At 43.3% G+C, this 14,186-nt stretch overlaps 1 protein-coding gene across 1 annotated transcript in view; it reads right to left on the bottom strand.

Moving 5' to 3' along the window:
- Window positions 1–236: 236 nt before the first annotated feature.
- The window catches only part of LGI1 (leucine rich glioma inactivated 1), a 34,385-nt gene continuing 20,435 nt past the window's right edge, over window positions 237–14,186 (bottom strand). The window contains exons 5-8 of the mRNA XM_004580055.4: window positions 7,915–7,986; window positions 5,222–5,391; window positions 4,143–4,307; window positions 237–1,430 (exon numbers count right to left, since the gene is read on the bottom strand). Of these exons, the coding sequence (XP_004580112.2) occupies window positions 595–1,430; window positions 4,143–4,307; window positions 5,222–5,391; window positions 7,915–7,986 (1,243 nt within the window). The 3' untranslated portion in view covers window positions 237–594. The remainder of the gene's footprint in view (window positions 1,431–4,142; window positions 4,308–5,221; window positions 5,392–7,914; window positions 7,987–14,186) is intronic.

Raw genomic sequence — 14,186 nt, 5'->3', positions numbered from 1 at the left:
CTGGGCTCCTGCTACCCAGGTAGGAGACGGGGATTGAGTTTCCAGTTTGTGGTCCTAGTCAGGCTGACCCGACTGTACTCATTTGAGAATTGAATCAGTGGATGGGAGCTGCCTGTCTCTCAAACAAGAAATATTAAAAACCCTTCATCCAAATATAAATCCTCTTGCATAAAATTATTTCTTCAACGTACCATCATCAAGACTAAAAGAGCTCCTGATAATAATCGGCTTTGGAATATGAAAGAAAAATGTAAACATTTTATTTGGCAGTTGCTTCTGAACACATGAATAAATAAATGGAAAACTACATATTCATATTTCTTTTTGGAGTAACAGAAACCATTAAATGCTTTTTTACACATCTTCACTGCAAAGAACAGTTACACGATTAAGTTTCATCTTATAAAAGGTAGCTTCCCACACCACTGGACCGGACAGTTAAGGATGGAGATACTGGTAGTGCTTGGTTCTAGCAGTCTCAATGTTTGAAAGGCATTCAATTTGCAAGTGTGATAAGAACAGTCATCATGCATTGAGTTCATCCAGGTCACGGACTGTAGAAAGTTTCTGATGGCAGCCACAACGTTTGGTGTCTCATGCGCTTAAGTCAACTATGACATGTTTGTAAATCTGTGTGTTCCCCTTAAAACTGGAAGCGAAAAGAAAGTTACGCTTATTAATGGACACATGCGTGAATGATCTCGGTGCCTGAACATTTAATTCCTGAAACTTCACAAACCTGGTTTTCTCCGCATCCCAGGTATACACTTGAGTGAAGGAGTAATCACTGCCAAGAATTGCATATTGATAATGATTGATCTGAAGGGGCTGGAACACCATGGATCCTCGGGACGGCATTCGCTGAATATCCAGGAACGAGGAGCCTCCCCATTTCATGACTTTGGAATCACCGATAAACCGTGTCAAGCAGATGTACACGTCTCCCTTCACAGAGAAGTGCTTTACTGCATACACATCCTCCATGTTGGGAATGTCTGTTTGGTTAGTGAATAACTGTGTTGCTTTGTTCCACTGATAGATCACAGGACGCTGGGAACTACTGGATAGGATTAAATGAGGCGTCCTCAGTGTCTGAGGTGTTCTGGCTATTTCTAGATATTCCACGTCAGTGTCCCTGTACCAGGCATGTAAGGACTGGTGTGAGTAGAATCCGTTCCCATTCCACTTGTAAATGGTGGTAAACCCAGCTTTGGAACTGTCAGCAACCACAAAGTACCAGTTGTTCTCGATCTTGAACGTTTCAATGTCATTGGGTTTTCGGATTTTGAGAATTTCAATATCCTGGATTTTTATGAATTTATTTGCAAAACTGTCTCGTTTATAGATGTGAGAGCCACCAAACAGCTGGGCCACGATAACATAGAGCTGCGTGTCAATGACTATAGGCTTGCACACTACAGTGGACGTGCCTGGGAAAAGACAAGGGAGAGTTAGTTGTGTGGCCCTCCTCTTTGGCAGCATGCTGGGGCCAAGCAATCCCCATGAAAGTCATCCTGGAAGCAACGTTCCTCAGATAATCAGGCAGGGTTGACCTCCAGGGCAATGGAGCAGCGTCCTGCATACCTCTGTCTTTGCCCCTCACTACCAAAAGCTGAGCTCTAGATGTCCCAGACTCCTGGCTGCAACCTGCCTTTACTCTATTTCCTGCAGGAAGCAAGCACTGCTTTCTCTGACCCATCTAAGTCAGTCACAGTGATTCCAACAAAGACTCCCATTTATTGAATATTGACTCTGTGCTTCATCATATCGTCTCACTAATCTTCCAATCATCTTAACAGATAAGCATTACTATTTCCCTTTGTCTTGATGGGCAAACCAAAGCTCAAATGAGCCAAGTCCTGCTAGCAGAAGGCAGAGTTGGGCTTCAAACCCAGGCCTGCCACCATGTCTAGGCAAGAGACAGCCTGGGGAGAGCTTCACCACCTTGGCGTTTTGTTTTGTTTTGTTTTGTTTTGTTTTGTTTTGTTTTGGGAATAGGATCTTGGAAGGTTCTAGAACTATCCGATAAGACCAGAGCTGTGATCTGGACAGCCTATAGCTTTACCTGTAATTGGTTTGCCCTGGGTGTAAGCTGCTTTCTGATCTAGACTTTGCTAAGGAAGGAAGGACAACAGGCGATTTGTTACTTTTCTCAGCTTAGGTGACTCGTGGCAGGAGAGAAGAAAAAGAAGAGGCATTGCTGGGAAATGTGGGAGATGGGTACGACCATGGGTGATGCACCATAAACTTCTTTTGGGAAAGCTCAAAAAATGGTGTGAGGCCTGTCAGTGGCCAGCTTGGCATCCTTCTGGTAAGATTTCGGTGTTTATCAATGAACTCTGATCTCCTAGGGGAAGTTGATTCTAGCAAATACAAAGCAAGCAGGAAAAATTTTACCTCTGAGCCTATTCCCACGGAAGTTCGAGGGACTCTCAGGCAAAATGTTATATCTTAACTTTTGCTACTGACTCTATCCATGACAAATTATTTTGGAGCTAATTTGATTGTCTGAACTCAACTTCACTAAGGGTCAGTCTTCTCTTCTGAGCGATGGGATCAGGATGGCCACCAGACTTCAACATATGTACCAATACGTGTTGACTGACTGGTGGTGACTACTTGGAGGTTTGTGTTGTGCAGGATTCCGTGGCTGGGTCTGTACTCTGTAGGAAACAGCATCATAAGGGAGTTATGTCTGTCTCAGGAAGGAGGGTGATGAGCGACTGCCTGTACGGCATGTTTGTTACCCACCACGCTGTGAATGCTTGTGTCTGACACGTTCAAGCTGAGACTTGTCCCATGGCAGAAGTGTTGAGATGGAAGATCTGTAACAACTGACTCATGTCCTTAGAAAACAGTTTCAAAGAGTTTGGCCTTTTTTGCCTGTCATATAAGGACAGGGAGATATCACCATCTTCTAGTTCTTAAGTTTTTAGTCATTTTAAAAAGTGCATTTCCTTGAAAGAGTGAGAATGAATGTTTCCTTGTGCTGGTTCACCCTCTAAATGCTCACAAAAGCCAGGACTGGGCTAAGCCAAAATCAGGAGCTAAAACTCCATCTGGGTTGCCCGTGTGCACGGCAGGGTCCCAGGTACTTGAGCCATCACCTAATGCCTCCAGGCTGCACGTTAGCAGAAATCTGTATCAGCAATAAGGGCAGAACTCAGACTAGGCACTCAAACGTGGGACAAGGTTGTCCCAAACGGTGGCATAACCTAACTGTGCCTCATTGCCCTCCCAGGGTGCCATCTTGGAAGCAGAGAATGAGCCCTCACTGGACCCAATCCTGCCAGTGACTTAATTTTCCCAATCTCCAGAACCGCAAGGAAAAAAAAAAATGTCTGCTTTGTGTAAATTACCTAAGGTATTCTTGCTGTAATACAGGAATGGACTAAGGCATGAGCTCTGAGGTGCCGTCTGAAAGTTTGCAAATGGATGGTTCATTTCTCTTTCAGACGCTTATCTAAAGACTCATCCAGAGGCCACTGTTGTGCTCCAACAGGCTAAGCTACTGCTAACGACATCAGTATCCCATCTGGGCTCCAGTCTGAGTCCAGGCTGCTCCACTTCCAGTCCAGCTCCCTCCTAATGGACCTGGCAGAGCAGTAAAAGATGGCCCAAGTGTATGGATCCCTGCGCCCACGTAGAAAACCCAGATGAATTTTCTGGCTCCTGACTTCGGCCAGTGCGTGTATTTGGTGGGTAAATGAGCAAATGAAAGCCCTTATTCTCTGTCTCTCTGCCTCTCAAATAAAATTGTAAAAAAGAAGAAAAGAAAGAAGGGGAGCTCAGTGGGTGGGTGAGGCTGGTCCAGCTTGATAATGACAGAATCTTATTAGTATTCACAATCATGTTTTTTGATTTTACTTGGAAGAAAAATCATCCAACTTCTGTTATTTATTTAGAATGCTAAATTCTCGGGTAAACTCTTGGACTACATGGTCACGGTATCTTATTAACCAGCCTGTGAGTTAGGTATGAGTCCTGTTTCATCAGTGAGGAGGTAAGTAGCAGGTCACTTCCTAATTGTGAAGTCGGAATTTGAATGTCTCTGAGCTGCTCATAGCAACCCCTCACACCATTCATCGTTTCCTGCTGTCCTTGGCCAAAGCTGTTCAGAATATTAGCTGATTTTTTCATACCTGTAATATTGTCGTAATTCCGAAAGGTCTTTTCTACGTGGTCCCACTCCAGAAAGATGCATTTCCCCGTAAAAGGCTGAGCAATGACAACATATTCGTCATTCATATAAGAAAAAGTGTCTATGGACAGTGACTGATAAGGCAGGTCCTGGGACTTGGCAAATTCTGCAAAAACAGGAAATGATGATGATGAGTAACCATGAGCTGGTACCTTTTTCTTCAGCTAGATCTCAAATATCCATGGAAACATAATTATTTTATAGAAATAGCAAAAGTGCTAATTGTACTTTTCCTTTAAACACAGAATGTTGTTTTGTTTTAAAGATTTTATTTATTTTTATTGGAAAGGCTGATATACAGAGGAGGAGAGATAGGAAGATCTTCCATCCAAGATGGTTCATTCCCCAGGCGGTCGCAATGGCCGGTGCTGTGCCGATCCGAAGCCAGGAGCTTTTCCGGGTCTCCCAAAGCTTTGGACCGTCCTCAACTGCTTTCCCAGGCCACAAGCAGGGAGCTGGATGGGAAGTGGGGCTGGCAGGACTAGAACCAGAGGACTTAAACCACTAGGCTATTGTGCCTGGCCCAGAGCTATACTTTTTGTTTGCATTTGTAGAAACTGATTTTTTTAGGTATCTCAAAGCCACCTGGTTATTTTTCATATCTAAAATTATGAACCATTAAAACATTGTGTGTTTGGACCCAGCATGATAACATAGTAGTTAAAGTCCTCGCCTTGAGCGCACCGGGATCCCATATGGGCGCCGGTTCTAATCCCGGCTGCTCCACTTCCCATTCAGCTTCCTGCTTGTGGCCTGGGAAAGCAGTCGAGGACGGCCCAAAGCTTTGGGACCCTGCATCCGCGTGGGAGACCCGGAAGAGGTTCCTGGTTCCCGGCTTCGGATCGGCACAGCACTGGCCATTGTGGCCACTTGGGGAGTGAACCATCTTGGATGGAAGATCTTCCTCTCTGTCTCTCCTCTCTGTATATCTGCCTTTCCAATAAAAATAAACAAATCTTTTTTAAAAAAGGATAGCTCTTATTTTGATTTTATGACATAAAATGATTCTAAGCTGCTTACCTGTAATGATGCAATCAAAATCCTTGGAGGAGAGACTGTTGATTTTGCGTTTCTTGTATTCTGGGGGCCCTTCGCAGTAGATGTCTTCAACAGTGGCGTTGGTGTGGCTGAGCCATTCCACCAGCCACTTCAGCTTACAGTCACAGTTGAAGGAGTTCCCTCTCAGGTCCCTGAAATACAAATTTCAGCTGCATTTGCACTACAAGGGCACAACTTCTACCTAAACAAAAATCAGCATGGACTGGCCTCATCGACATCATGCCTCAGAATTGACCTTGAACCTGGCTAATTATTCACTTTTGGCTCAGAGAATAACCTCAAGTAGCAAGTGGAGCCTCCTCACTTGCTACCTTCTGGACGTACCGGCAGTTCAATCTAGGGCCACGCTGTCGATAACAATGTGTGAACCTTTATGTAATTCAGAGCTTTCTACAGCCATTTTAAACAAAGAAAAAGGAAACAGATGTCATTACCTTGAATAGAATATGCAACTTGTTTATTTGATCTAATACAAATGTCATCATTTTGACATATAATCAATATAGACAGACGTTATTGAGACAATTTAAATTTGTTTTCATATTGAGTCTTTGAAGGTCAGTATGTATTTTGTAATTACAAACTCATTCAGATTCTAAATTTGCATCAGAAATATGTAACCTGTAGCTGGATGTTCTAAAATTTAGAATTAAAAAAAGAATTTGTGCGCCGAAGCTATTCCAAACACACTTGAAAGTTTCTCAATTGAGTGGAGAAAGTTTTTAAATTTAAATTTAGCTTCTCGAAAATTAAGAAAAATTTAAACTTCAGTTCCTCAGACGTGCTAGGAATGCATTTCAAATGTTCAGTGAACTGAAGTGTCTCGTGGCATACAGCTAAGGTGAGAGAGGATGAAAAGTTGTGGTTATAATATGGCGTCTAATTAAGTTGAGTGATCTATTTGCTTTTCTTCTTCCTCACAGACATAATTAATCCCAATCCTACTCTGTGGTCTACAGATTCAATCTTAACAGGAAATGACTTTTACACAAGGGGTTAAAGCAGATATACAATAGCTCACGCCTGTAATAGATTACAGAGCGTAGCTGGAAGTTCCACAGATGACCCTGGCTCTCCAAGGTCTCTGTTTATGTGCCTTGCTGATGTTCAAGAATTCCAGCTCCTTTTCTGGTCACACAGATTTCCTAAGATAGGTGCTGCCTTCTATGTACATAACACATAAATAACTTTTAAAAGCCCAAGCATTAAAAAAAAAATTAAAGGGATATTTTCAACAAAACTAAGGAATCCACACACACACACACACACACACACACACAAAGCAGGCATGGACCCTGGCACTTCTGTGATAATCCTTGATTTGGGCATACCAGCATAGACCAAAGAGGCTGAGGCTGCTATGAGAGAGTTCCTAGGCCGCTATACCTACTAAGCCAGTGTCAGGCATTTCCCTCCCATCACCCCTTTCCTTACATAATGTTCTTGAGGTGCAGACTGACCCAGGCACGGGTTGAAGGGCTCCCAAGGAGCTCCCGAAGGGGCCATGAAGCATCATCTAACTTCTAAGACATCTCCAGAACTGACCTCATCTCCCAATGGTCCTCTGACCCACAGTAATGAGTGCCCACTCTTCTGGGCTATTGTAAACCAAAACACGTGACTGTGGTCTCCCCCAGTCTCTCTTGGAAGTGTCTTGATTCTAGCACTCACAAGGAAATAAACCATCTCTCAGGAATTGGGGCGACGGGCCTGGAGGAGGGGCGGGGGGTACTGCAAGGAACAAAGAAAGTGTTTCATTTGCTTCCTGATCTGAAGTTAAATACTGAGCTAAGAAGAAAATGCTGCACAGATTGCTTTTTCCTTATTGTAGAAAAGTTGTTTTGAATACATAGTATCTGAATAATAAATTTTTAAAAACCCTTCTTCTATAGCCTTTCATTTACTCCTGTGTTCTACCTTGTGACATTTAAATACCCTGCTCATGCTCTGGAAGGCAATTAAACCAAATTGCTTTTGAGAGGGTTCAGCATATAGTGCTTGCTTTGCTTACAGCAAAATATACAAATTCCTTGCAAAGATCTTTCATTCTGAGGCTTAAAAGTCAAAGTTTGAAAGCTCTTTTGTTTGAAAAAGGGTCAAAAATAATTAAGCTCATTCCCTTCCTGGGGTTTAAGCCAAATTCCTAGGGATTAAGCCCAGAAATTGTTGTTCAGTCCTAATGAGAGAAAAGGCAAGCTTTCCTCCCTCCCCCACTTCCTGCTCCATTTCTCCCCCAACTGACCAACCCATGGGTATAACCTTTCATTTCACTCGGCCACTTTCTCAGACTCCTGTATGTTTTTCCTCCATAGCCCCAATTTCCTGGACTTCATGAGAAGAACGGATCTGGACATTCCTGTCCAGGCCCCAACCCCCCTCACAGTCCCTTACCGCCTCTCGTGTGCAAACACACACTTTGTCGAAGAAGTGCCTGAGTACAACGTGTTCGGAATTTCTGATGGTAAACACCATGGAAGACTCAGCTGTCACTCCACAAAAATTTAAATTTTAGGCCAATTTAACATGAGAACTTAAAAATTCTGTTTTCATTTTATAGCCAATTTGAAAAAAAAAATCTAACCATCAAAACCAAGTTTCCTTATTAATTATTGCAAATTAATGAATCAATCAGCATTTTTTTTAGGTCCCCTTACACATTTGTTAAAGAATCCAGGCCTTTGAAAATGTCTTTTGGGAGTGTCTGGAGATTGTTGTTTGCGAGGCTCCTAGAAGAAAAAAAGAAAGATATAAACCACAGTGAGCAAGTCAGGAAATGCATTTAATGACGAAGCTTTTATGAGTGCCTTTTGTCACTTCCAGGCTACTAAATTACTTGCATATTTTAAAGATACTACTCATATTCCTGCCATTGTATTTTCAACACTCATTCAGTATTTATGCATCATTTTATGTTGGTTAAAAACTGCAAGGACAAACACAATAAGACGTTGCCTGGGCACTGATCATTCTATTTAGAACTGAACATGCGATTCTCATGTGGGGAAGTCTCATAAACGTTGCCCAAGCTGGTGACCATGTCTACCTCCAGCATCTTCAATGACCCTTCCACACAAAAGACACTCCTTCGCCAACACCCACGCGTCCAGCCATTCCCTGTGGTCAGCTCCCACTTCCCCTTTCCTCTGAGTCTTGCCCTGTCATCACAGAAATTGTTGTCCTTTCTGTTTGTTCTTACGTAAATCGTTTGTCAATTTTAGCTAGTAGGAAGTAGTTCTGAAAGGTAGGCAAATGTGTACTGCAGTGGTGCCGACACCACACATACATGGCTGTGCCATTTCCTTAGGAAGCTCTTTTTTTGACTTTTCACTGCAAAAATTAAAGGACAAAACTAAGACAAAAGAGCCTTTGCTGTTGGTCTCCTAAGCTCTCAAAAATTCTCAGTTTTCCTTTAAAATGTTCTCAGAAGTCTTCTGTGTTTTCGGCCTCCTCTAATTAAATGTGAAATTTCTCAAATGCAAACACTGAAGACTTTTAGGATTTGTTTTTAAATTAATTATGATAGTCTTCTTGGGTGGAGGGGGATTTTGGAAATTACTACTAGATGGGAACATTCCTTTCAATAAACCTTGGAATATAAGACTGGAAACTGAACCAGAAAGTTGCAGTCTCAGTGACAACACGTTTGTGTGATGAAAGACGTGGCTCTGGAGTCCTTCTAGGCCGAGCTTCGTCTAACTCCAGCATTTCTGGCTGCATGCCTCTGGTATGTATCTTCTCCAAGACTCTCCTGGATGAAGTGGAGATAACAGTGCCCTATCTCATAAGATTACTGAAAAGAGAAAATCACCCGTGATGATTCCTGATACTGGAACTATTTTCAGTAAGAAGTCGGAGGGGTGGGAGGCCAGATGGATTTCCAGGCTCTTGGCTTCCACCTAGACCAATCCTGGCTACTGAGTCAATGGATGGAAGATCTATTTGTCTTTCTTTCAATACCTCTGCCTTTCAAAGTAACTATATCTATATTTATGTATTCATACATATTTTAATACAGATAGGAAGAGGTAGAGAGAGGGGAAGCAAGAGGTTCTGCACACACATTGTCCAAGAGACAGCATTCAGAGAATGACCATACAAATGAACTTTTATGGCTGTCCATATGTAGCAGCATTGCTAAAACACAACTAAAGAAGACTTTCAGAGAATCTCTCTCTAATTTATTTTAAAAAAATCATTGTATTTGAAAAGCAGATTTTCTTACACAGAGATCTCTCATCTGCTGATTCACTCCCCAAATGGCTGCAATAGCAGATGCTCTGCTGGTCCAAAGTCAGGAGCCTGGAGCTTCCTCTGGGTCTCCCACATGGATGCAGGAACCCAAGGGCTTGGGCCATCTTTCAAAAGTCCATTAGCAGGGAGCTGGATTGGAAGTAGGGCAGTCAGCACTTCAATGGTCACCCATATGGGAAGCTGGCACCGCAGGCAGAGGCTTAGCCTGTAACATCAAAAAGCCAGCTCCTCCCTTATTCATCTTATTGGCTAGTGTTGGATTGCAAAGATTTTCAAATGTTTAGAGTTGGCCTAGAGTCATTTCCAAGTTATGTGTCTCAATATATTTTCTGGCATAATGCGTGTTACAGTTATTGAGCTAAGTTAATCCTAAATGGAGCTGCAGGTGGCTGGAGTCACTGGATAGTGGGTTAGGAAATGGTGAAACATTGAATTCTTGATTATAGCTCTCCAAAGGGTTACACAGGAAGAAGCACCCTGTTTGTGTTAGTGTGCAACGGGGGTTCTTCTAAAGAATGGGTAAATCTGGAGGTTCCATGCAGAACAGTGGCGCTCCAGGCCTTCCAGGCCCAAGCTGAAGGCTGAGTGTGGAAGCAACCGGCCGGATACTCAGAGCTGCGGTGCTTTTTGGATATATATATCTAGAGAGATGTTATTTTTGCATGACAAGATGGAGGATTTCTAACTCACCAGAACTGGAAGATGCAGCCAAGGAAAACAGGCTGGTCTGGCTCTCGCATGGGGCAGAAGCTTGCTGGGGCTGCCTGGGATGGGTGGGGAGAGTGGGGAGAGGGCTTTCCCTCTGGGAACTGGAAGGTGAAGAAGGCAGGATGCATGTCTGTAGATGTGTAAAGAAAGTTTTCTATCTCTCTAGAAAGAGATATAAAAACTGTTGATTTAAGTTAGAGTTTGGTGTCCGATTAATGAAATCTTTCACTTTTTATATGTAAATATCTCAATTGTGAGGGCTTTTGCTATATATGTATAACAATATATATACTCATATATATATATATATGAATAGAGAGAGAGAGAAAGAGAAATAGACACACATACAGAGAGAGAAAGGAAGAACTCCCATCTGCTGGTTCATTCCCAAGTGACCATGATGGCTTATCCTGGGCCAGGCCAAACCTGAGAGTCAGGAACTCTATCTAGACCTCCCATGTGGATGAAAACTCAACTATGTCAGCTGTCACCAGTGTCTCCGAGTCCACGTTAGCAGGAAGCTGATATCAGGAGTTAGAGCCCTGTGACATTCCATGCACTGTCTTAAACTGGTGTTTTAGTTGTCAGGCTGACAGTCTGCCCCAGGATGGTGAGCGCCTCTAATCATTAAACATGTGTTACAATTTCACAATCTGAAGACAAGGGCCCTATTGCTTACTACATATGTGCTTTTGTCCCATGAGGATTCGGTCACCCTCTACCACTTGCATGCATTCATCAGGCCCCAAAGCTCCAGGGTGGGAGTGGGAATAATCTTCAGGGTCCGACTTGGGTACAGAGAGTTCCAATCATGCCAGTGTCTCTCAGGAGAACTGCAATTGGGACTGCCCTGCTTCCTGCATGATTCCCCTACCCTGGAAGGCATATTTGGGACTACAGTCAGCCTGGGTGGTGGGTTCTCCATGCCAGCTGAAACTCAGCTGTGTGGAAGACGTGGGCTGCCAAAATAGTTCTGGGCATCTGTTGGAGACCACTGGGGCCAGGGTTACCAGGAGGACAAAGGGACAAGTGCTGTGGCCATCTCTGAAGACCTGCTCAGCGCTTGCTCATTGCACAGGCAGGACAGAGAACAAATGCCTATGAGCTGGCCTACATGGGCAGCTAAATGTATCATGACAGCACTTGATGAGTTAAGATCAGGGTTATGGTAGGGTTGATGTTAGGACTGATTTTTCGTATTCCAATCCTGTACCAGTAAGCAAAAGCAAGTGGATTAAATTTTCTTAATTTTTTCCTTCCTGCTACCTCTCTTGCAACTTCAGTGAATAATGACTTAATGCTGTTATTCCCTTCTTCTCAGCAGAAGCTCTGGCTGAAATGTGTGCTGTGTCTTTTGTCAAACTGATCTTAGCACTAACTTCCTGTGTTACTTCCTGCAGTATTGAAATTTAGGAGCTGGCTTCATCTGAAGACAACTTACTAAATTTGAACTTCATTGCTCTCAGGAGGGCGCCCTCAATCAGTTGAGTTAATCTGTTTTGACATCTGCAAACTTAGTAAAGAATATGAACTTGGGGGCCAGCACTGGCTAATCTTCCACCTCCAAGTGCTGGTATTCCATATATGCACTGGTTCATGTCCCGGCTGCTCCACTTTCCATCCAGCTTCCTACTTGTGGTCTGGGAAAGCAGTAGAGGATGGCTTAATGCTTTGGGACCCTGTACCCAGTGGGAGACCTAGAAGAAGCTCTGGGCTCCTGGCTTTGGATTGGCTCAGCTCTGGCCATTATGGCCATTTGGAAGTGAACCAGTTGTTTTTGTGTGTCCTTCTCTCTGTAAATCTGCCTTTCCAATAGAAATAAGTACATCTTTAAAAAAAGGATATGACTTTTATTTGTTATGAGAACTGATACCTACAGCTACCACTGTTTTTGTATACACATCTTTACCATGGATTCTAGAAAAATCTGCTTGCAGCTCGGCTAGCTGTGATACTCCGGTAAGGGTGAGGGGAGAATCAGAACTGGATTTTAGTAGTATGCATGAGGACGCCTCATTCCTAGGAGTAAGAAGAAGTACAAACAAGGATGGAAGAGGCAGAGAGAACCAGCAGAGTTGTCAGGATAAAGGGCTCTATACCAGGTTCCAACCTTGACCTCTGTTGACCGTTTCACCTGCCAGACTTGCTCTAGGGCTCTGAGCACAGCTGCCGAGTGTGATGAACGACATGGCCTAGGAAGGGGATGCTGGTTGGAGTCATGGATTATTTCCTTCCCTCTACAGCAAATGATCACTTGGTTGACATGATCTCCAAGTTCTATCTTGCTGTTAAATCACATCTTCATACCTCTCACCATGAGAAGCTTTTATCATCAGATGCTGAGATGAAGAATTTTAAGCCAATAGTTAAGAGTCAATCCATTTGCTTATATGTTTTTCTTGTGGTTAAAGAACACAGCAGAATAGCTAATGAGGAGGAGTGGAATTGACTGAAAGAGCAAGGTACATAAGGACAGTACAATTCGAGAAAATGTTTCTTTACCAATAGCTGGAAGGATAGATTTATGCAATGCCTGGCACAAAATAAATCCTCAATATATACTTTGTATGAATGAGTGAGTGAATGAATGAACGAGGTGATCTGGAATGGATGAAAGAAAGTGCACCAATCTAGACAAAGAGAACAGCAGGGAATGCTTCTGTCAGATCGCTGTGCAAGGCACTGAGTTAGGGAGAAAACACGGATCCCTGTGAATTCCCATCGCCGACCAAATACTCTCCACTAGGTCCTGATTCAGAGCCTGCTTCAGTAACATTGAACACCCAGGATATTGCCCAATGCCACATCTAGCTGCCTTGAAACCAGCTGAGGAGCATCCGTCCTACTCAACGGTACATAGCCACCCCGTCCCAACAGGAACACCGACCACTCCTCCACCTTGGCAATCTCATGGTTTACCTGAGAGCATTGCAGGAGTGGAATGCCAATAATCAGGGTCTTCTGTCTAAAGCAGACCAGCTCAGCTCAGACAGCACGTTTGTTTCAGCGCCACGGGACTCTGCTGCTAAAAAAGCAACACCCACAGCCATCTGGGGTGCTCCCAGCCCCCCTACATGCAACTTCTCAGCTTGGGTTTGTGTCTCACTGAAATTGTGGTGCTCCAAGTACAGTTATTTTAATTTCATATGAAGTGTTGAAAGGGGATGAAGTACAGTGCAGCATTTGGACTCTTGATCAGCATGAGGAAAGGTTAGGTAGTGAGGCTGAGTTTATTCCTGGGTTTATTCCTAGTAAGCATGGGGCTTACTACCTGCCCTGCTTGGCTTTAAGCCCTTGACAGCTCTTAACACATTCGATATGAAAACAGGAGACAGATACTCTTTTTTATCTGTCACACCTGTTTTCAGAGATTTCCAATTTGCATATGAGCCATGTGAGGCTGAGTGAGACTAAATGATCCACCAAAGTCCCATAACATTTAGGGGACAAAGTCAGACCATGAACCCAGGAAGTCAGCAGTAGACATCACCCCTTTACCCACTACATCACGATAACTCGTTACATACATGTGAGGCTAATATAAAGACATGATGCTGGATTGGTTGGGGGCACATGGGCATCCTGAATTTGGGGGCTGTCACCTAAGTGTTTTGTGTCCCCAAAATGCTAAGCAAGCAGAAAAGACTCCACAAGACAAATAGATTGATGGCACTCTTCCCCAAATATGTTTATATAAACATGCACACAGTGCTGGCTCCCCTGGACTTTAGCCACAGTGATATCAAGGGAATTGTTATCCAAAAGCTCATGGGTATTAACAGAGACAGAAAGATACTGTCAAGAGATTTTATCATTATTGGTCATAAGCTGATATATATTATATCAGATGCATTTATCAGAAAATTCAAATCTTGCTGAAATATGCAAACTAGACAAACATTGAAGCTAAGCAAGCACAACCTTGGGACAGGAATTGTCATACAGTAACTGAGAGAGGGACCCAGGA

The sequence above is a fragment of the Ochotona princeps genome, chromosome 13 (genome assembly GCF_030435755.1).
Source record: "Ochotona princeps isolate mOchPri1 chromosome 13, mOchPri1.hap1, whole genome shotgun sequence".
NCBI classification, from domain to species: domain Eukaryota; kingdom Metazoa; phylum Chordata; class Mammalia; order Lagomorpha; family Ochotonidae; genus Ochotona; species Ochotona princeps.
This window is presented reverse-complemented; position numbering and strand designations above follow the sequence as displayed.